At 37.1% G+C, this 24,734-nt stretch overlaps 1 protein-coding gene across 2 annotated transcripts in view; it reads left to right on the plus strand.

The window, feature by feature from the left end:
• Positions 1 to 24,734, plus strand: part of ZNF277 (zinc finger protein 277) — a 102,933-nt gene that overhangs the window by 37,690 nt on the left and 40,509 nt on the right. The window contains exons 2-4 of one of the 2 annotated variants that reach the window (XM_002915047.4): positions 10,697 to 10,898; positions 16,182 to 16,270; positions 16,543 to 16,625. In XM_002915047.4, coding sequence (XP_002915093.1) covers positions 10,697 to 10,898; positions 16,182 to 16,270; positions 16,543 to 16,625 — 374 coding nt within the window. The remainder of the gene's footprint in view (positions 1 to 10,696; positions 10,899 to 16,181; positions 16,271 to 16,542; positions 16,626 to 24,734) is intronic. The other variant, XM_011219502.3, reaches the window with a different exon arrangement.

Here is a 24,734-nt window from a genome sequence, read left to right on the forward strand (position 1 = left end):
CAGTTCATGAGCATAGGCTGTCTTCCCAATTATTTGTATTTCAGTTTCTTTCATCACTGTTTTGTAGTTTTTAGTATGCAACTCTTTTGCCTTTTTAGCTAAGTTTATTCCTAAGTATTTTACTCTTTTTTTTTCTTTTTAAGATTTTGTTTTTAAGTAATCTCTACACCTAACGTGGAGCTTGAACTCACCACCCCAAGTTCAGGAGTCACATGCTCTACCAGTTGAGCCAGTTACGCACATCCTGTATTTTACTCTTTCTGATGCTATTTTAAATGGAGTCATTTCCTTTTCAGATGGTTCACTGTTAGTGTATAGAAACAACAGATTTTTGCATGTTGATTTTGTAGCCTGCAACTTGCCTGAATTTATTCATTTATTCAAGTACTCTGTGTGTGTGTGTGCGCGTGCGTGCGCGTGCGCGCATGTCATCTGCAAACAGATAGTTTTACTTTTTCTCTGATTTGGATGCCTTTTATTTCTTTTTTCTTGCTTAATTTCTCTTGGAAGAACTTCCAGTATTCTATTGAATAGAAGTGGCAAGAGTGAGCATCCTTGTCTTGTTCCTGATTTTAGAAGGAAAGCTTTCAGTTTTTCACAGTTGAATATGATGTTAACTGTGAGGTTTTCATATATGATCTTCATTATGTTGGGGAAATGTTCTTTTCCTAGTTTGTTGAGTGCTTTTATCATGAAAGGATCTTGAATTTTGTCAAATGCTTTTTTGCATCTGTGAGCTGATCATGTGATTTTAATCTTTCATTCTGCTAATGTGATTTATCAGATTGATTGATTTTCATATGCTGAACCATCCTTGCATCCCAGGGTAAATCCTGCTCGATTATGGCATATAATCCTTTTAATGTGCCATTGAATTTGGCTAGTATTTTGTTGAGGATTTTTGCATGTGTATTCATTGGGGATATTGGCTGGTAGTTTTCTTGTAATGTCATTGTCTGGTTTTGGTATCAGGTTAATGCTGGCCTTATAAAATGAATTTGGAAGTATTCACTCCTCTGATATTTTGGAGGAGTTTGAGGAGGATTAGCACTAAGTCTTCTTTAAATGTATGGTAGAATTCTTCTGTGAGGTCCTCTGTTGCCAGGCTTTTCTTTGGAAGTTTTTCATTATTGATTCAACCTCTTTATAGGTCTATTCGGATTTTCTGTTTCTTCATGATTCAGTTTGGCAGGTTGTACGTTTCTAGGAATTAATCCATTTCATCTAAGTTATACAATTTGCTGGCATATAGTTATTCATAGTAGTTTCTTATGATCCTTGTATTTCTGTGATATCAGTTATAATTTGCCCTTCTTTCATATCTGATTTTGAGTCTTTTTTTTTTTTTTTGGTCTAACTAAAGGTTTGTCAATTTTATCCTTTCAAAACACCAACTCTTGATTTTATTGATTTTTTTTTTTGTTATTCTTTATTTCGTTCTGTTCTAATCTTTATTATTTCCTTCCTTATGCTAACTTTGAGCTTATTAGTTTGTTCTTCTTTGACTAGTTCCTTGAGTTAGAGTTAGATTGTTTATGAGTGCTTTTTTCTTTTTAACATAGACATTTACCACTATAAGCTTCCCTATTAGTCCTGTTTTTTGTGGCATCCCATAAGTTTGTTGTGTTTTCATTTTGTTAAGACTTGTTTTGTGACTTAATGTTATTTTACTTCCTTAATTAAAGACCTTCTGTATCTACTCACAACTTAAAAATTAAATATAAATCTTTGGGCTGGCATTAAGTCCCGCCAACATGTGATCCATGTACCCTTGCAGCTTATTCTTACTTAGACTCTAGCGCTAATTGGCTATTTTAACTTTTTAACTACCTATGTATACTTGCTGGAATTCTTAACCATTTCAAGACTCCTCTATGAAGAATTTGCTTCGTTTTTCCTGATTTGTGTTCTTTGTTCCCTCCCTTTCCCTTGATTTATATGGTTAACTTTGCATATTGTTGACTAGTATTATAATTATTTGTACAGTTATCTCATTTTCCTCCAGCAACTTCTTCAGTATAGGGATTTTATATTAATAATCTTTGTAATTTTGATAGTGTCTAGCATATACTTCCTGCATAGTAGGCACTCAATTTTAAAATGGTAAATTTANAAAATAAAATAAAATAAAATAAAATAAAATAAAATGGTAAATTTAATAAAAAATTTTCATCTTAAATGTCAAGACTTAGAAAGTGCCCAAATAAAATTATACTTGCTTTATTTCTTTCTCTTAATTTTATCTGTCACAGTCACATTGAGGAACTCATCAGATAACTTGCTTTTTATTTTAAAATTTTTCAGTGTTAAGGGCACCTGGGTGACTCAGTTGGTTGAGCATCCAAGTCTTTATTTCAGCTCAGGTCATGATCTCAGGATTATGAGATCAAGCTCCATGTTCAGCTCCATGCTGAGTGTGGAGCCTGCTTGGGATTCTTTCCCTCCATCTCCCCCTCCCTGCTCCTGCACAAAGCTCACATGCTTTTGTGCTGTCTCTCCCTGAAGAAAAAAAAAAAAATTCAACGTTAAAGAAAATTGGGGGTAAATGAATGCATTCACAATCTCATTGTTTTTCTTTTTGGATGTTTTCTTTCAAGGCTTGTACTTGTATATGGGTATATGTAACATGTATGTGTGTGTGAGGAATTATATGCAATTCATTGTGGATTAGGCTCTTTTCAACAAATATCAAACATGTTTTACAGTATTTCTCCATGTCTTAATTATCATTTAGCAAATGCATAATATACAGCACAGATATGCCATTTCATTGTTTTAAAGATTTTATTTTTTATTTTTTTTTATTTTATTTATTTATTTGAGAGAGAAACAGAGAGCACAAGCAGGGGGAGGGGCAGAAGGAGAGGGAGAGAGACAGGCAGACTCCCACTGAGCTGGGATCCCAACATAGGGCTTACTCCCAGGACCCTGATATCATGACCTGAGCCAAAGTCAGATGCTTAACCAACTGAGCCACCCAGACACCCCTGCCATATTTTAAAGAACTCATTTTCATTTGCATGACACTGAGGTTGTTTCTATTACTTTGCTTTATAGGTGATGTTGTAATAAAGTTTTTATAGCTGTTTGCTTATGTTAAATTAGCTCCTTAAATTTCTTTTTTTTTTTTTTTTTAAGATTTTATTTATTTATTTGACAGAGATAGAGACAGCCAGCGAGAGAGGGAACACAAGCAGGGGGAGTGGGACAGGAAGAAGCAGGCTCCCAGCAGAGGAGGCCTGACGTGGGGCTCGATCCCATAATGCCGGGATCACGCCCTGAGCCGAAGGCAGATGCTTAACCGCTGTGCCACCCAGGCGCCCCAGCTCCTTAAATTTCTAAGCACAGGTTTATTAGATTTAGGGGTTGAATGTGTTTATAACCCTGTTTCCATACCAAAGGCTGTGGCAAACCCACCAGCTGTAGTTGAGAGTCCTAATTCAGCACAGCCTAGTTCAGCACAGCCTTGTCAGCAGTCTCAGTGTGGTGTCAAGAATGTATAACAATGCTCACTTAAGTCCATCCCTGTCTTGCCCATATTCCCCTACTCTTAGTAGTTGTATAGTAAATTAATATTTTTAATATTAGGTCTCAGTAATTTACAAAATTAATTATTAGCCCGGGGGTAGTTAAATAAAGGTCTTACATTTTTACTCTGAGCTTTAGAGATAGGTTGTGCTTAAAAAGACCAGACCCAGGGGGCTCCTGGGTGGCGCAGTCGTTAAGTGTCTGCCTTTGGCTCAGGGCGTGATCCCAGCGTTCTGGGATCGAGCCCCACATCAGGCTCCTCTGCTAGGAGCCTGCTTCTTCCTCTCCTACTCCCCCTGCTTGTGTTCCCTCTCTCGCTGGCTGTCTGTCTCTGTCAAATAAATAAATAAAATCTTTAAAAAAAAAAAAAAGACCAGACCCAGTCTTCTCCATTTTCCAAATGCATCTGTATGGGGCACACACTTAGAAATTAAGGAACTGACAAAAAGAGAGAGAGAGAGAAATTAAGGAACTAACTTGTTCAGGAAGTAGAAGGTTTTTTGTTTTTGTTTTGTTTGTTTTGGTAATAAGAGGAGTACCCTCAAGAACTTAGAAATAAAGTTACCTTCTTAGAGTTTAACTTTCAGAATAAAACTAAGACATAATAAATACGTTTGAGTTGGCATCGGAGTCCTATGGAAAGGGATGTTTGTCAAATCAAAAGCTTAGAGAACAGGCCTGAAAATATCCGGAATTGATAAAATACTAAAGAAAGCAATCATCAAATAAATTATACTAATATAAATAGCAAATGTAAAGGAAATGTTTACTTTGAAATTAGGTGTTTGTTTATACCATTTTCTAAGCTAAAACTACAAAAGCAGAAATACCATGCCCGTCTTCATATTCCAAATTTTATCATTATTAGTTAGATTATCAGAGTGTGATTTGTTTGATCTGGGTTGAGTATATCACCAAATTACTGCCTTTTTTTTTTTCAAAGTTTTAGCAGTGTGATGGTAGTGTGCAAAGCAAAGTATGGGTACTTCCTTAAAGGGGAAGTGATGTGTGAGGTGTTGTGCAGTTTCCCATGAAGGACTGCTGAAAAACTTCTCATCAATTATTTGTTGATACGGACTTTTCTTTACTCATTTGACTTAAGGGGGACAGAAACCTCAGAAGCTTCTTGTTTTTCCTTCAAAGCACCAGCAGCTTTTATCTACTTGGCAGAAATGATACACTGTAAAGTCTAGGGTTGTCATTTTAGCACATAGATGTATTATGAATTCATGACTGGTTTTGTTCCCTAGATAGTACCCTACTACTCAAAGTATTTTGTAGATGAGCAGACCGACATCACCTGGGAACTCAGACATGCAGAATTTCAAGCCTTTTAACCTCCTAAACCTACTTTGTTAGTTCATGTCCTCCAAAAAGCACACACTAAGATGGGATTTGACGTGTAAGAGATTTTGGGAGAAAATACCAGAGGAGGGAAAAAGGAGAGAGTGCTGGAGGAGGTGTCATTGAAGGTCTGATCCCTGTGAAAGAAAGAGGGAAGGAAGGGTTGTGGATTAGATGTCAGACCACGGCACAGTTGTAAGCAAGTTTCTGACAAGCTGATGGGAGTCCTCCAGCCAGTGTCACATGTCAGTGAAATTCTGTGTCTCACAGGAGCAAGTCAGCCTTACTATTTCTGCTGCCTCTAATCATTTATTGAGAGCAGGCTGTGGAAGCTTGGCTTCAGTGCAAGTAGGATTTCAGAGCACAGCACCTGAGACTATCTTTCAATTTTGCTCATAGCAGCAGGAGATTGGACTGGCATGTTTCCCTGGCCACCACACCTCCTGAATCAGGATCTGCATTTTAACAAAGTCTCCAGGTGAATTATAAGCACATTAAAACTTTAAGAAGCAGGATCCTAGAATAATAGTTTGGCACTTTGGGGATTTTACCCAGAGTCAGTAAAATTGTTTATAATCAGCATAGGATCTCCTCAAAAATTCAGCTCTCTTGGGATGATATTTTTTACAGTTCATTTGAACAGAGTTGCTGTTCAAAGTGAGAACTAGAGCAGATAATTTGTTGTTGTTAATTTATAACAAATGTGTGAAGCAGATTTGGGGCCAAAACAGACTTTCCAAGATGCTTTGCCTCTTTGCTGAAAGAAGCTAGATATAGTTTATTTCCTTTTGCCTTTTCAAGTTCAAGGTCCCTGTAGCAAAGAATTCTGTATTTCTGTATTTATTGCTTTTTTTTTTTACCATGTGGTAAGTTGTAGGTATGATTCTTATGGTGGCAGCTAGAAATAAACACTCTGTTGGACAGATCTTCCTGAGTTATCTCTGCTGACCCTGTGCTTAGTATTTGAGAAGCTCTCTTTAGGACAGAATACAGTATCAGGTAGGCTTTGCCACAAGGCTCTGTTCCATGTTTACAGACTTTTCCATGAGTTCACCATAGTGTCATGTATAATCCCACAATCACCGTGGGATCACCCTTTGAACCATTGATCCTCAGACTTCAGTTTAGGGACAACTGCTTGGTAAAAGTTACATTTCCTCAGTCCACAATAAAGTCTTGAAATCATTACTTTTTAAAAGGCCTCCAGGTGATAAAATGCAAACAGATTTGGAAACCACTACTCTAAAGTAAAATATATACTTGAGATTCAGGCCTTTCCCATAGAAATATCCTCTGATGGAGTGGTATAATTTACTCTGCATTCCAAATGCCACTTGTCTCTGTCTACTGGCCAGTATGCATGAAAAATAAAAAGAGAACTTAGAAATTCCTAATTAAACATACTTTTATTATACTCAATAATACTTGTTATCTTAGAATTTAGTGTAATTTTTACATCATTCTTTATAACCAGTGGGCTCATTATACCAAGGCCCACAGCACTAAAGATATGGATGTAATTATTCTGTATACTCTCATACCCCTGAAGACAGACAGTCATAGGTGTTCCCTGAAAGGGTCTTAACTAGAAGCTGAGTTAAAGGTACAACTCTAGTTTTAAGTAACTCTAGTCTTATTCATTCTTTCGGACACTTACCTAATACCCTCTGTGGTTCAGGCACTCTATAGTCTACACTAGAGATACGAAAATAAGATTTAGTCCTTGACCTTGAGGAGTTCCCATACTACCCTAGAGACACATATTACAACAGAGATATTTGCTATTGTTGGGCATGGCAAGATGGAGTGAGTCAAACCCTCAAGAGGAGTTGGGGACTTGAGGTGCTGGCAAACAAAGAAAATAACACAAATGCATCACATTAGACTCCAGTCACTGCTGCCCTTGTCCAACAGCCATGCCAGGAATATCTAACTTTGGAGCAGGTCACCTGGGCTCATTTAAAACTTAACTCATTATCCATCCCTCTCACAGAGCAAAAAAACCTGCTTTTGTACATACATTTCTAGATTGGTGACTGGCACCCCTCATTCATACTGCCTCCCCAGCCATAAACTCAGAAGGCATCCTAGTCGTCGTCTTCACCGGCCAACAGGAAATCAGGAACTGTCTGTTTAATCTCTGCAGCCTCTCCTCTGTCCGTCCCCTCGAAGCATTACTAACATTGCTGCCTCCGTCCTGGACACTGCAGGAGTCTCCCAACTGGCGGATCGCCTCATCTTGAGACTTGCCTCTTTCTCATCCACTCTGCCCAGATCACTGTAAACATTAGGAGTGGTTCTACTTCCTGTAGGAAAAGGTCAGACTTCCTCAGTCTTATGTATAGGTTAAGAGTGCTTATGCTTAAGCCAGACTGCTTGGATTCAAATCCCAGCTCCACCACTTACTAGCTGTTTAAGGCAAGGCCCTTAGCCTCTCAGTGTCTCAGTTTCCTCAACTATAAAATAGGGAAGGAAATGGAATCTCTGTCATAGGTTTATTGTGAGGGTTGATTGTGTTAATACTATACATATAACGTTAATACTGTACATATAAAATGCCTATCACTGCCTGGCACAAAATGAACCCACGGTGGTGACAGTCATGGTGTGATAACACAGTGTACACGACCAGAACTCATCTGGCCTTGCAGGGGTTAATAGTCTGCAGTGGGGAAAGAAAGAGGTAAACAAATTACTTCTTTTGATCGATGCTGTTGTAAATTTGAGCATGATGCTAAATGATTAAGGAGTCAGAGAAAACACTAAAATCTTACAATCTTAAACACTAAAATCTTAAAAATAAAAAAAATTAAAATTTTTATTTTCTGGGAGTGCCTGAGTAGCTCAGTCAGTCGAATGTCTGACCTTTGATTTGGATCAGGTCATGATCTCAGGGTTGTGATATCTAGCCCCCACATTGGGATCCGGACTCAGAGTAGAGTCTGTTTAAAGTTTCTCTCTCCCTCTCTGCCTCTCCTCCCTGTCTACACACTCACTCTCTCCTCTCAGATAAACAAATAAATCTTTAAAAATTTTTTTTTGTTTTCTGGATTACATAGTAACTTGAGTTCCCTAAAACAACTTAGTACTTCCTAAACCACAAGTTCCTCATACAAGAAATTTGCATATTTATGATTTTGTTCCCGTATGCCTGTACAGTAACCACAAGCAGTTTGGTTCTACTATGTGTGAACATTTAGTTTCATTCTCTTAGGAATAATTTGAATAAAGAGAGACTGGGCATTGAACATACAAAAGGGAGGAGAAATGAACCACAGAAGAATATTAGAGAATTTGTAGTGAAACCCTGGGAAAGCATACAGACAATGACAGAGATAAACTGTACCCAGTGGTTATTGGAGGAGGTGGCTACTGAGATTTGCTGGTGGAAGTAATATTGCGGAGATTGCAGAACACTGGCAGAATACACAGAAATTCAGTGTGGCTTGTAAATACATATGAATTCAAAATAGCACTGAATGTGTACATTAAAGAAAAACACATTTGGGGAATGCCTTTTGGAACTGGGGGCAGAATAATGTGTTTGAATTTAGCCTTAACTTACTGTGTTTAGGCCCCTTAATGTAACTTTTCTAAGTTTCAGTAGTCTCATCTGTAAGATGGGGGTTATAACAGAACTAACTAGAAAAGGTAGCTATGATTGAAAAAGTGCCCTGAAGCCCTTTGCTGGTAATTTACAGATCTTAAACACTTAGTAATGTTAGCTGTTGCTATTGGTGATGATTAATACATTGTTTTCTGTAGTTAGGCAAAATGAATTTATACATACATCATTCAGATTTGGGGAGAAGGGTGTAGGATGGTACCTGTTATTTTCTAGATGGCAGGTAATGTTTACTAATGGTACCTTTATTTAGAATATATGTTGTCTTTTGTTGTCCCATTCTAGTGAATGAAAAAAATATAGTTTCATAAGTATATTATCTCTCTTCCCCCGTCCTATTTTTAACATGAGGGTTTAAGTTCCTACAGAGTTTAACCTACAACTGAAGAACAATAGAACTCCAGAACCCCTTGCTTCCAGTGTATAATTTAATAAATGTAATAGTTGGTAGCACATCACTTTTGTTAAGAGTGCTTCTTGAAGTTCTTGTATATTTTAAATATTCTCTCCATTGTCATGTGTACCCAATTTTCACCTTTTCTGGTATTAAATAATTTTATGGAACTAAGATAAAAGTAATTTAGCATACTTTAATATGAGCAGAGTATTATGAATCATGTATTAGAGGACATGTCCTTTGAGACACCTTCTCACTCCAGCTCTGTTAAGTGACTCTCCTATCCCCATGCTCCCACAAACCCTATACATTCTGTCTCTCTCTAACCTTTAAACTTATTTGTACTGTCAAACACGTTGCAAGCACTTTAGCCTTGATAATTAGGATCCTATCATGCAACATTAAGCAGAAAAGACCAGCACTCAGTAGTAGCTACTTAGCTGATTTTTGTGGAGTGAATAAATGCTTACCCAGCGCTAAGGCCGTGGTCATCAGTGCACCAGTGACTGTTCCCATGAATTGGGCAATTAAGAAGCCCTTTAGAAATAAAGTAAAGTAAGATAAAAACAAGGAGTAAAATTAGTAGTAAACTAATTCCAAAGACTTTTCTGTGGAATAACTTTTTTTTTTTTTAAGATTTATTTATTTACAGAGGGAGAAAGAGAGAGAGAGAATGGAGAGGAGGGGCAGAGGGATAGGGAGAGACAGTCTTAAGCAGACTCTGAGCTGAGCTCGGAGCCCAGCGTGGGACTTGATCTCATGACCCAGAGATCAGGACCCTGAGATCAGGACCTGAGTAGAAACCAAGAGTTGGATACTTAACTGACTGCGACACCCAGGCACCCCAGAATAGCTGTCTTTCTTTATGAAGTAGATTTGCTGCCCTTCCTCAGATGCTAAATGTCTTACCCTAGTTGCCTAGTTACTTACTGCTCAGTAGCTCGCGTAAGGTGACAGGTCCAGCCTTGCCCCCTGGAAGATTGAAGAGGGCTCCTGACACAACTGGCTGTGGCTTGAGGCCTGAATTCAGAACTATAGACCTTACACAGCTCAACTTTTAAAGATACCATAGATGATGTTAGGAAAATGAATAGTATCGGCAGGAAAAGTGTTTACCATGTATGTCTAGTAATTGAGCACTCATCTCTTTGTTCACAAGAACTTGAATTATGGTACATAATTGTGTAACAAGCCAATGGTAGACATAAATCAACATTAAAAATTGCCACCTGGGCCACCCAGCACATGCTGTGTCAACCCAACGTGAGAGCTGTCTTCTTTGCACATGACAAATAATCAGAAACAGGAAAGAGTTTGCAGGTGCAACAGGAAGCAGCTTAAAAGACTGGCCTGGTATCGTCTGGAGCCTCAATATATATCATTTACTTCCCATAGTGTGATGACTATCAGCCATAGGTCACAATTGGGCCATAGAACCTTAATCCAGCATGTTGCAGCCGTCCCCCTGCAAGTACCCCCGGAATCGACATTGGCCAGTGTCCAAGAATGCTTGAACAGCTGCTCTGACAAATGGGTTTCCCCCATTCAAGCCGGCAAATGGGGAGTTTGAGCTGCTTTGCAACACTCCCTGCTTCTAGGTTGCAGAATCTATTTAAAATGATAATAAAGTATCCTGCTCTCTGGCACTGTGTATTTTTCATTTTGGAAAGACGTAACTATCTTTAGGATCCTTTTAATGCAGGAGGTGAGAAATGATCCTCAAAAGTTGATTTCACCTTTTTCTTTTTCTTTTCCTTTTTTTTTTTCCCCCCGCTTCTGCTTTTGCTTTTTCTCTCTCCCAGACAGTAAGGATTGTATCCTGGAGCCGCTTTCCCTGCCAGAAAGTCCAGGTGGCACCACCGCTTTAGAAGGTTCTCCATCTGTGCCTTGTATTTTCTGTGAAGAACATTTTCCTATGGATGAACAAGACAAACTTCTGAAGCACATGATTATTGAACATAAGATGGTCATAGCTGATGTCAAGTTAGTTGCTGATTTCCAAAGGTAAATTTTGTTTTTGTCCATGAAAGAATTAAATTCATTATCCCATAAATGGAAGGCATAACTTGTAGATAAGTTTATATATAAAATTATTCCTAGGCAAATATGAACAGTTATATTCTTTTTCAAGCATTCTTGCTGACAGGGATCTTCGGTTGGAGCCTGTCAGGCCAAAAGGGTATTGTCCAAAAAACTCTCAGCTTAAGTGCTGTGATGAGGTTGAGAACCGGGGGGCGGGGGTGGGGGGGAGTCCTTCAACAAGCCAAAGGGGTATAAGAGTAGACAGCTGTTGAGGTCAGTGAATGAGGTACTGAGAGGAAGAAGATGAAGAGGGTGAAGAGCAGATAGATAGAGGTGAGTGGTTGAGGAAATGCCAGCCGTGGGTATGTGTTGAAATGCAGGAACTTCACCTATATAACCAGGACCCAACGTGAGCTACACTCCAATTTATGAGCACCTGACTTAGACTATCCCTACCAACAGACAGGTAATATAAGCAATTATTCATTGTTTTCTAGTTCCTAATTCCTAGAACTGATTGTCCAAGAGAAATGCCTTTCCTTAAGCAGATGGAGTGAAGTAGCTATGTTCATGTTGTTATTAGTTGACACTTGGAAGCATTTTCCATATACACAATATCATGGTAATTAACTGGCTTTGTACAGTTACTGAAAGCATACATTTTGGTATATCTGGCCAGGACCCATTTTGAGATATTCTGACCTGATTTCCCTACAAAACACTGTAGTAGCCCAGATGTTGTAATATCTCTGCATCTAAACTCTCTATATATAATCTGCCAGACCACATCATTCCTAGCAAGCTACTTCTTTCTTATGATGGGTCTTGCAGGGCAGCAAGCTTTATTACTAAGCGTGGACTATGAAATAGTCCTAGGGTTGAATGCAGGCCTAGGGTTGAATGCAGACTTGGTGACTTCCTGACCATGTAACTTCTAACAAACTACTTAAACTACTCTAAGCAGCAGTTTCCTCATCAGTAAAAGGGGATAACACCAACTCGCATAAGAGTATTGAGTATTATGTAAAACAAGACATGTATAGCACCAGCTAGTGCCTGGGACATCTTTTATATCCACCAGATGGTAGCAAAAATTTCATTATATTTTGATTACAAAAGATATATATTTGAAATCTTAGTTTTCCATGACTATAGCTTGAGTTTTCTATAGGTATTTATGCTGGTCTGAAAACCCGATTATTATTTGTCAAATATAACTTTTAAAGAAAATTTAATTTAGGATCCTAAATACTCTAAACTTTAGGAATGAGTTTGTTTAAGTTGGAATAGCCAGAATGCCAACAGGAGTAATATTAGCTATTCTCTAACCCTTCATGTTCCTCTCAACTGCCTAGCACCAATACAGAATGTCTGTTGAGTGCTTTCGGTATTATTATGACCCCTTATATCCACTCAGCATTGCGATTTTTTAGTAGATTTTGGCATTGCCTAGTCAGGAAGCAGAGATAGAATAGTGAAGGAAAGATGAACGATATATGCTACCAGCTGGCAGAATAAACTAATTATTACATAATTTCAGAGGAAGCACTTCATTCTTCTCATTCTCATTCCTTAATCTTTATTTTCAGTTAAAATATTTGTGTTTGTGTGTGTGTGTGTGTGTGTGTGTGTGTGTTGGGAGTATTGTCATATATGATTTCTAATTGTATGTAGTCAGGTCTGTTGGATTTGCTTTAGATACTTTTTAGGCTAGAGATCTTCAAATTCTTATCAAGTAACCATTGACAGGACTCTCAAATGAGCTGTTCTTTGGTAAGTTGTATCACTTAACTTTTCTTTGATGTAAATCTATTCTTTTATTCCGTTTTATCATGTAAATGCAAATTCTCCCTCAGGAATTGGAGGAAAATATGATGATCTACCAGTGATAATTGAGATTTTTCTTTTTCCTAAATCTGTGAGAAATATCTAAATTTGAGTTTGTAGTTTCCCTTTGTGCTTATATATGATAGCTAAGTAGCTATATTTGTACTAACCTCTCTTTTGTATCATTGATACTAACCTCATCTGTATGTGGGCACAAAAATCAAATTATTTATTAGGTCTCAGACTTAGGAGGCATTAATTAAATGTTGGAATCAAATACCCTCTAAATGCAGTTATGCAATAAAATGGGTGCTTTAATTAAAAAGCAAAAGATACATAGCTGATACATGTAAGTGCTTTCTAAATAAAGTGTGCAGTTAACATGTACTTTAAATTTGGAAACCTAAATTTTCCTTGTCAGCCATCCTCCCAGTAAGCTTCACTCTGGTGGTTAGTTTAGATTGACCAAGAATGTATGTGAATAAACTCTGGCTTTTAAATACTTTTTAATATATCAGCCTCCTTTAGATAATACCCTTCTACTGTTTAGGAAAACCAAAAATTCCTCTCCAAAACAATACAAATATTGATGATTTGTGACAGTTAAGTTGGAATCTTCTCAACATTATGTGACTTTTTCCTAACATCAGAAAAGTCGCAGGGGTGGGTATATGTGTGTGTGTATATTTATATATGTATGTATACATATATAACTTCTCAGAGAGGAATTGTTTCTCCTGAGTACAATAAGTAATAAAGATGATAAATAATAGATGAGATAGATTTTGTGCTTTACAGGAAAGAAGCTATAAATTTTCATGTTAAATATCTTTAACATTTTCTTTATTGGAAAAAAGTTAGCAGTAAAACTTTCTCAGAATAAAACAAAAATAAAAATCTTTCCTTTGAGCCATTTAACATAGTTATTTTTACTGAACCATTTGCTAGCTTTATTCAGTAAATAAAATTTTTCCAGAAGATAAATGCTAACTCTTTAATTCTTGCCCCTTTCTATATTAAATTCCATTCATTCAGTGCTACTTAATTAACAACCATATCTCATATCTTTATGCCTCTGTCAGTAAGTACACCAATTACAGTGAGGGGCTGGGCAGGCAAGATTACTAGAAGGTTTTTTGGGGGACACAATTCAGTGAAACATGATTAAAATTCTTTCAATGGAAAAAACTATTTGCTGATGACCTAATAATTGCTCTTATGGCTTTTTAACGAAGTACGACATGCTTTGATAACTGTCCTCCAAATAAAGAATTCATATCACATATCATTTCTTGGCTGCCTTTAAATATTGAGTGATTGCAACTGTAGATTTAAATACACTAGAGAAGTAAGAAGACATGAAGAAGAGACATACTAAATGATCCCTTAACATTGAATATCCCCTGGATGGTCTTCAGTGGAGTGGTAATCAGAGTGAGGAACCTCTCCATGGTATGTTATAGCAGTAACCATGATGAAACTCCATTTCAAACTTGACTGTCCTGGTGTTTCTTTAGGTCCATTATCTCAGCACCCGGTTCTGCTGTATGAATTTGCTTTGTCATGAAAATAGATGGCTGTGTAGTACGGTTTGGAAGAACAATCCATCTTCTATTCCTGGCATCTCTAATAGAGGTTGTCCTGTGTTCCTTCATCCCTGGCACTACTATGCAATAGAAAATATGCTGAGGGGAGAATAAGGAAAGTGTCTGGGAGTGTCATTTTTATTTTCTTATGTCTTCTCTTGCCTTTTATTTCTCCCTTTTTCTCTCTTTCCTGGTCTGGGGGTCAGTAGTGGGGAATGGAAAAGAGGAGAATGAGAGTAAGATACTGTGCAAGATATTGAGGAGTGAACAGTGCTCGCCCTCGGTGACCGAGGAATAATGTTTCTGCCTTTTGTAGGTACTTTTCTTCTTTTTGTGCCTGTTGATAGATCCGATATGTACTTGCCTTCTGCATCTGACACTTCTAATATGGAAGCCAACAAACTAGCCATAGTGTCGGTGGTTATGGTTTGGGGGTGGGCTGGAGCCTCAGATACACCATTTTTAGATCTCTTAAGATAAGGTCTAGCACTATTCTATAAGGAAAGAGTTCTCCCCTTATTTAACCATCCAGGTCAACAGTGTGGTTGTACTTGAGAAGAAAGAACTAAAACATGGTTGTATTTTCATACGTTGTTCTTTAACTTCTTTTCCTTACATGTTCTAAACTCAGTGTTGTCATCTGTTTATATTTTTCTCTGTCACAGTTCTCTCTCAGACCTCTCTCCCAGCACATTTTTTTTTCCAAATACATAAATGCCCTTTCTGTAGAGCACCATGGGGTTGGGACATTAATATTAACAAAGAGGGAAAGAAGAATTAAAAGGAGACAAAATAGTGAGAGTTGAAGGCTACTTACAGAAACTTACAAGAATCTTTAAATGCTGTTCTACCTCTTAAAAACATTTCTTGTTAACCTACTATGTACAAAACACTGCTAGGTGCTGTATTAAGCCATTTAAAATGTACAAATTTTTACTGTCTATTACTAAATCTATTCCAGTAAGTCCCATCCCTTTCAGGGGTTTTTCTTTTTCTGCTGTAAGTTTTTTTGGGTTTTTTGGTTGTTCTTTATCAACTATATAACCTGATAAACTGTCAGCTATTGAGTCAGCCTTTCCATGTCCCTTCTTCCCATGAAGGAGGCTACCTTCTTTTCTTGGTGCCATTTGATAAATTAGACTGCAATTGCCAATATAAATCTTGTTAGATAAATGGGAAGATGAACAGGTTGTTGAATCCTGTCATCGTACTCCTTCTTTCATCGGACAGTGCAGGTCTGGGTGTTACACTTTGGTTTAAAATTTACCCAGGGTGCTGCTTTTAACTCCACTCATTAGATACAATAATTGTAACCTTGGCTGGTTTTCCAAAAATCTGCCTCATTTCAGGCACAGTATGCACATACAAAATTTTTCTATCTTGTCATATAGATATTGAATTTAGACGTCTCATTGCATTTTTTTTTTGCCTTCAGTTCTTTTTATGTGTAAGATAACCACCCAGCTTTCAATTTATTGGAAAGTGTGTGATAAAGCCTATTTAATCATTGTCGCATTTTAAATTCACATAAACTTAGATGTGATTTCAGAAAAACTTCATTATCACATAAAAATAATTCATTTTAATTTCCCCATATGTCTGTTTATTGAATTTGGGGATAGTAAAGTTTAATCATGTCCATGCCTTTACAGAGTAATTTCATTTCATTAAATATTTATTTCATATTTCTACAATGCTCTACTGCCTTTCCACTTATAAATTTTCTATCAGTTCTCAGTCAACATTTGATTTATTGTTTTGGGATAATTAAACAGTCTTATAAAATCTTATCACTCTATAGTAAGTAGTATATTGAGTCTTCTTATCATCCTTTCTTTTTGATTATTCTAAGGTACATTTTATATTGGAGGAAAAGGTTCACTGAACAGCCCATTACAGATTTTTGTAGTGTGATAAGAATCAATTCCACAGGTCCACTGGGTAAGTATACAGCTTAGCTACCATATTTTCCCTGCAGTCCAAAAATTCAAAGGAATTATCTTACTTTCTTAAATTAGAATTCTCTCACTTTCGTGATGGCTAAAATTAAATTGCTCTGTTTTTGTTGCCTAACTTCAATAAAGCTAAACAGAACTATATACCAGAAAAGAGATCTAATGGACATACATATATGTATGTTTTTTAAAGGAATAAATCCTTCTGGAAAAAACTATAAATACCATTTCTTATTTATTTTCCTAATCTCTCAACAGAAGAACAAGACAATTACTTTTTGTTATGTGATGTTTTACCAGAAGATAGACTACTTAGAGAAGAACTTCAGAAACAGAGACTGGTAAGAATAGTTTTAGAGGATGAGCAGTGTGTTGGAAATACATGTAAAATCATTTTTGTTATTCTTGTTTGTTTTCACTTTTAGTCTGTAAACTTTCAAGCATGCACAGATAATACATAAAGATCTTAAAACAGAAGATAAGTATACTCGATTGAAGATTAAAGCGTTTTGTGTTAAAAATGCAGCGAGAAATTTTGGCTTTGTTTTGCTTCCTGGATTATCTCTAAAATAACAACAGAGCTTACACATTTTAGTGTAATTTTAGCTGCCTGGCACATGTAGGGTTCAGCAGTCGTGGAAAAATGCCCTCAGCTAAAATTGAGTTGAATTAATTAACTTTTTTTTTTCTCCTCTTCACTGGAATGTGCTATGCACTAGCACTTCTTTTATTCCCCTTTATGAATTAAGCATATGGTTTGATCATAGTAGCCTTTCTCATTTTCAGCTTTAATCATAAGCAAGCTAATTTGAAAATCTCAGCATTTTTGGTCTTTAAAAAAGGTAACAACATATACAAGTGTGGAAATTTTTATTTTCGTAAGTTGAACAGAAATTGGTTTATTTTTTAAAGTTAATAATTTTGTTTGAAAGTGTGCAGTTTTCCATTATTTGTGATTTAATCTCAACTACTACTTGAAAATGACTTGCTCCTCCTTTAAGTGTTCTTACTGTCTTTGGATTTACCTAGATAATGTTATGACAGAGAGCTATGATTTCAGTGTTTTCTGCTAAATTCTCAAGACATTGAAGAAGAAAATAAATTCTATCATAGCCATAGGATTCAAGGAAGTCTACTGAAGCGCATTACGTTTTGTAAACACCCCAAATGATTATTTCTCACATAGGGAGAAAGGATATTGTTGGGTGTTGATTTATATGTCAGAAAAGTTATGCTTTTACTGTGGCAACAAACCCAGTAAAAAAAACAGGACTTCTTAAGTCTTTCTTCTTTCCCTATTATAATGTCTTAAGTAATCTACAAAACAAGGATGACTTTGCAGTCATTTTATGGGTTTTGTTTGCTTGTCCTTACTCATAATTTTTTATTGCTTTGACTTTTTTCACTGTTGCTCACAGTGGCCTTAATCAAGAATGATCAAACTGACATAATCCTAGTACCCCTAAGGATTTCTTTATATCAAACCCTATTGCTTCAGCCATTGCTATTACTCTATACACAGAATCTTTACTGTATATCTGCAGATAGATGCAGTCTCAGAAATATTACATCTTTAAAATTTAGGTGACCTTTTAAGATTCTGACACCAATTTCAACATGTGTGGTTTTTTCCCCAAAACACCAAGCGATTCTCCAACACCAGCTGAGTATCCTACAATTCAACTCAATTCTGACACTATCTGCCCAGAGATAGTATCAGATTCCACAGATTATGGGCTCAGTCCCACAAAACTGCCCTCTGCTTCAGATGACAGTTGCAAGTCCAGGTTGTTACCTGTGCTTCTGACCCACTGACTATAAATCAGAGGTTTCCATGACCCCCACCCTCCATCCACCTTGGGTTTCAGTAATTTGCCAGAGTAGCTCCCTCTAGGAAACCAGTTTACTCACTACGTTACCAGTTTATTACAAAGGATATCAAAGAATATGAATCAGTAGCAGATGAAGAGATACATGCATGGGATGAGATCCCAAGCAAAGGAGCTTCTGGCCCTATAGAGTTTGGGGCCTGGCAAGACAGCACATGGACGTGTTCTGGTTCATCAACCTGGAAGCTCTCCAGACCTTGTCCTTTTGGGGTTTTTGTGGAGGCTTCATTACTTAGACATGACTGATTAATTTATTGTTGGCCTTTGGTGATTGAACTCAGTCTCCATCCTCTCTATCCTCCTAGGTGGGACCAGGGTGGCTAAAAATTCTAACCCTCTAATCACATGTTTGGCTCCACTGGCAGCCATCCCTCACATCCTTAGGTTACTTGTGTGCTTTCCAAAAGTCACCTCATTAACATATCAAAAACACTTTTTATAGCTCTGCATACTTAGGACTTTAGGAGCTACATGCAAGGACAAAGACCAAATTATGTGTTTCTTTATTAAATCACATTGCACCTTCTTACTAACTTTATGGTCTGACAAAGTGATAGATTTGTTGAAAGTGAGTGTTATGGTAGCTAAACAAAGTGTGAAATTACAGCCAGTTCATATATATGTATATATTTGTTGAATTCCTGCTTAACTAGATAATCATACAAAGGGGAGAAAAGGCAAGGCATGGCTCATGTCATAAAAGAGCATTGAGTCTAGAGAAAAAAGACAAATATGTGTTCTTATCTCAGTACTGGAGATGATAGACTTTCTTGCAGGGCTTGTGAAGATTAAGAAGATACTGCATGTAATATACTTAGAACAGTATCTGCCACATAGAAAGCACGCAATAAAGGTTGTAAATAACAATAATACTACTGTATCTTAACAATGAAGTGGATTTGGGCAGTTGGAGAGTTGTGGAAATGAGAGGAAATATGCATGTGGATCTAAGTATTCAAGATGTCTGGAAAGTTGATTAAATCCAGTCTGGCTAAGGTAGAAAGATTTTTGGAGGAGTATGAGATGGATTTAAAGAGATGAGATGGAGCTAGGTTGTGGAAATCCTTCAGTGCCAGGAATATTGACTTTGTAGTGATAAAGACCCATCGATGTCTCCTCATTGTCTATGGGAGTGAAGTGGAGAAAAGATGATAAATACAGCTTTGTAAAAATCCACTTAAAGCTGACAAACTCTGGCAAAGAGCAGACCGACGTGGAGATGTGGAAAGAAGCTAACAGTTACTGAGTGCCAGCCATATGCCATGCCTTGCCTTAGGTCCTTGCTTTATGTCAACCCTGTGAAATAACTATTGAATGCTGTTCTGTTCATGAGGAAACTGTATCAAAGAAAGACTAATTTGCCCAGGACCATATAGTGAACAAGAAGCAAGTTGGGGCTTTAAACCAAATATGCCTGATACGTGCCTTTTTAAGGTGTGCCATGCCAGTATAGTAGTAAGTTACTCAGCTTCCCATATGCCTTGCTCTTATCCTAGACTCTGGGAATTGCTCTGTCGTGAATGCTCAGGGTCTGACAGGTTTGTGTAGGGAAGGGTTTCAGGCTAGGATTGGAGTTTAGGGAAAACAGAGATTTACAATAAGCTGCCACTGGGAATCATGGCTAGAGGATCAACAAGAAAAGACTTGCCAAATAACAGGAAGACAGGTTGAATTTGAGGTCAGCCATTTCATCATAATTTATGCTCTGTAGTATGGAAGCATGAAGTTGGTGTGGGTGATGTTCCTTTGCAGTGATGACAAGACACCTCTCTTTTATGTATAATGAGCTCTACATTATCAGTAACAGGCATTTCCAGAAAGAAGTCCACATGATCAAATGGAACAACTTTGAGCAAAAGTAATAGTACACCTTCTATCTTCCGTCAAGTACAAGAACTTTTTCAGCCGCTTTTAAGAATATGAATTGGTGTACCATTCCTGAAAGGTGCTTTGTCCTCGTGTACTGGAACTCTTGAAGAGATTTATGCCCTTGGTCCTTACTCTCCCTCTAAGAACTCCTCCTCGGAGGGTTAAGTCACCCACTCTGCCACAGCTTGGTAGTTTTTTCCTTATTTGCTATTGATTATATTTTTTCATGAATTTCTCTTCATTCATCAGCATTTCCATCTGGCTTCTGGAAAATGTAATTTAAACCAATTAAGTTGCATCATGGTACTTGATATATAATGTGAACTCAGCTTAATGTCAGTAGGATCTCAACTCAAGTCCATAAGGGAAGGACCCTCAAACTGGAAAACCAGTATGGCATTTGCTCTCCTGATTTGCGTTAATGGTAACTCACATATGGATTATAGTCTTTGATATTTACTCTCTCATTTGAAACTCTGAATAAAGCATCTAGTTTAATACTTTTGTATGATTTGAGTTCAAATTGACTTTGTCACTTCTTTGAGGGCAGTGTCTTATATTTAAATGTTTTTCATATATACAATGGAATATTACTCAGCCATCAGAAAGAATGATGACCCAACATTAGCATCAACATGGATGGAACTGGAGGAGATTATGCTAAGTGAAATAAGTCAAGCAGAGAAAGACAATTATCGTATGATTTCACTTATTTGTGGAACATAAGGAATAGCAGGGAGATCATTAGGAAAAGGAAGGGAGAAAATGAGGGAGGGGAAAACAGAGGAGGAGATGAACCATGAGAGATTATGGACTCCAGGAAACAAACTGAGGGTTTTAGAGGGGAGGGGTTGGGGGATGGGCTAGCCCGGTAAAGGGTGTTAAGGAGGGCACATATTGCATGGAGCACTGAGAGCTATACGCAAACAATGAATCATGGAACACTACATCAAAAACTAATGATGTACTGGGGCGCCTGGGTGGCACAGTGGTTAAGCATCTGCCTTCGGCTCAGGGCGTGATCCCGGCGTTATGGGATCAAGCCCCATCAGGCTCCTCTACTATGAGCCTGCTTCTTCCTCTCCCACTCCCCCTGCTTGTGTTCCCTCTCTCACTGGCTGTCTCTATCTCTGTCGAATAAATAAATAAAATCTTTAAAAAAAAAAAAATTAATGATGTACTGTATGGTGACCAACATAACATAATAAAAAAAATAAAATTAAAAAAATGTTCTTCAGTAGTACTCAATATATTGCTAAGTTCATGTTGGTATTTCCCCCTAAACTCCCCCTTTTTTTTTATTCCTATTTTTGTGTGAGTAGCTGGACATATGTAGAATCTAAATGATTCACTTCAGGTTACCATAGCAGATTTAAGGCTAGAACCATATTTCTTTTTACATTTTCTTGTAGACCTCACTGGTTCCTTGTGACATTTGTGAGATTTGTGTGTGTTCCCAGTTTTCTTTTTGAAAAGCTTGATTCCTATTTAACACTTCTTTGAGTTTTTTTATTTGTACTCGGAAGGAAACTACAGATTAGAAAAGATTCTTGAGAGTTTAATAGCTTGTATACCTTGCTTTCTTTAGCTTTCTTCTTTAAAAATGTTCCCTTGGGTGCCTGGGTGACTGAGTCAGTTAAGGACCCAACCAGTTTTGGCTTGGGTCATGTTCTCAGGGCCCACATCAGGCTCCACGCTCAGGGATTCTCTCTCCTTCTGTCCCTTCCCCCCCCACACCCTGCTCCGCTCACACCCGAAAGAAAAGAAAAGAAAAGAAAAGAAAAGAAAAGAAAAGAAAAAAGAAAAGAAAAGAAGAAAGAAAGAAAGAAAGAAAGAAAGAAAGAAAGAAAGAAAAGAAAAGAAAGAAAAGAAAGAAGAAAAGAAAAAAAAGAAAAGAAAAGAAAGATCTTTTTAAAAATAAATAAAATGGGGCGCCTGGGGTGACTCAGTCGGTTAAGTGTCTGCCTTTGGCTCAGGTCATGATCCTGGGGTCCTGGGATGGAGCCCTATCTCGAGCTCCCTGCTCAGCAGGGTGTCTGCTTCTCCTCCCTCTGCCAGTCCCCCTGCTTGTGCTCTCTAACACACGCTCTCTCGCGCACACGCAAATAAATAAATAAAATCTTTTTAAAATAATAATAAATAGATAAATAAAAATATTCCCTTGATCTCATCATTCTACTTTAATATCCTCCAGTGGCCCTTTACCCTCTTTTTTCTTCAGTGGGTATATGTAAGTTTCTCAAGGTCGTCCCCTCATCTAGGCTGCGCGCTCTCCTAACCGCTGCTGCTACGCTGACAGCTCATATTGCTGGTGGTGCAGAGTAGGCGGTCAGAATAAATACCTGTTGATGGAGTTCATCTACAGCTTTCATCCTGGCTTACCTGTCTGAACCCCAATTCTAACTTTCCTTTTGTTAAACTTCTGCATATGGATTTCCAGTCAACACCTTAAGTTGAATGTGCCTAAAACTGAACTTACTTCTTTTTACTGAAATTTGTGATTTGCCTGTTTTCTTATGTAATGGTACCACCCTTCTTCTGGTCAGTTTGGAAATTTTAAGATCATCTTTAACTCCTGTCAGTTCCACTTCTGAGTCCCATTTTTATACCTTTCTTTATAATCCTCATGTCTTTTATCTTACCTTGACAGTAGACTCACCTCTCCGATTAATATAGCCTCTAGAATTTTAGTATTAATATAATTTAATGTTTTAATATTAAAACATAGCAGATCATTTTATTCTGCTAAAACCTGCAGTGGTCTTTATTATCTACACATTCTTAAGATTTTCTGAGCTCAGCCTGCATTTCCAATGTCTTTTATCTTTCAGTTACCCAGTGTCCAGTTCATTCATTTATTGAATAAATATTTATCTTGCACCAGACCATGTTCTAAATTCTGTTGTTCTGGCAGTGTTTGAAATAGGCCACAGTCCCTGCCCTTATAGAGACTGCGCTCTAGTGAAAACACTACTTGTCTCACATTTACTCAAATGTATTAGGTACTTTCAGGACTCTGCTTCATCAACCAAGAATGCCAGCCCCACCGGTCCACCTGTATAAATAACATACCCCTCAAGATATTGCTTAAATGCCACATTTTCCACAAAACCTTCCCTGATGCCACCTGTGAGAATTAATAACCTCTTCGGATCTCTCTTAATACACTATTTCATTTGGCTTTTCAGTTACAATTGTTCAGAAACCTATCTTCCTTACTAGAATAAATGCCTTTTAAGGGTTAGGTTTGTCTTGTTTACTTTGTATCTTCTCTGAGCCTTGTTCATAAAGGTTTAACTTAAATTTAATCCTCGAGTATTGGTGAGATAGGTCTATAAAACTGTATAGTCAGATCTCCCTGATTTTTAAAAGAGATATAAAGTAGCAAGGCAGACATCTTTAATCACTGGGTTACAACTTAGTATTAAAAAGCACTAGTTTTTCAATTGGCCTGTAGGAGAAGATGTGGCATTCATAAGCTCTCAGTAGCAAGATGTAACTTAATTAAATTGGGATAAGGGGAGACATCCATTTAACTGCATGAAAGTTTCTCTCTCTCTTTTTTAAAATCACTATTATATCACCTTGAGCAATCATTCATGACAACTATAAATATTGTATGACAATTTAAAATTTTTAATTTAAAAACGGTTGATTTTAATGCTGCTTCATATATTCCATCCCCCCCACACACAATAAAGCAACAACAAAATGAAATTCTGTATCTCCTACTAAGATTTTTTTCCTCATGCCACTTTTCTTTAGAGATTTTAGAGATTTTTAGTAAAGGATTAAATTATTTTCTATTGATGTCTTCAAAGTAAAAAGTCAGTTTACATTTATACCTTTCTGGTGTAAGTCCTACCCTTGTAGCACACGCCCTCTAATTAAATCTGAAATAACTTTCCCAAACATAAAGTGATATTTCCCATTGAACTGTAACATTATTAACAGTCAACAGAGATCAAGTTAGCTAAAATGACCACCGAGCAATTTTAGCCTTTAGATTAATGTTTCTATTTAGGAAATAAATATAAACCCAGTCTGCAACTATACTAAACAGTATCCTCAAGTTTACCATTTTGAATGCCTGTAACAGAACTTAAAATTTACGTGGCGCTTTTTCCATACATTGGCTTTATAAGACCAGTAAGACATCATTATTTCTGTTTAGATGGAAAAAACAAGGCCAAAGTTGTTAGGAGAAATGTTTGAGACCACAGTTACATACTGTATAAAATAGGAAGGGAAGCATCTCAAACTCCTGCTATTTCCCAAACCCCATGCACCATTCTTTTTACAATTGTACCAGGATCCTTTGTTCAATTTGATCTTACTTCTATAAGCAAAAGTGACATTTTCTAAATTGATGTTTGTTACAATGAATAAAAATGGATGAGTGGAACATAAATACCTACGTAAATAAATAATAGTGTTTTTATTGCTAGGATTTTCTTTAAGAAAATCTAATTTCTTACTTTATTATCTTAAGTCAGTGGTAGATCATAAGTTCTTACTCCTTTGGGCCTAAGCTTCTTACATTTTCTTTTCAAACTTAAAGATAGTGTGTTTCCAGAGTTTTCCCTATCTTTAGAGAAACATAAGGCTGTATCTGACCTTGAGTTTATCTGAGAATATACTTCTTCAGGCAGGTTGTACTGTACTGTACTGTACTATTCTCTCCTCTTTTAG

This window comes from Ailuropoda melanoleuca, chromosome 1 (assembly GCF_002007445.2).
Source record: "Ailuropoda melanoleuca isolate Jingjing chromosome 1, ASM200744v2, whole genome shotgun sequence".
NCBI lineage: Eukaryota > Metazoa > Chordata > Mammalia > Carnivora > Ursidae > Ailuropoda > Ailuropoda melanoleuca.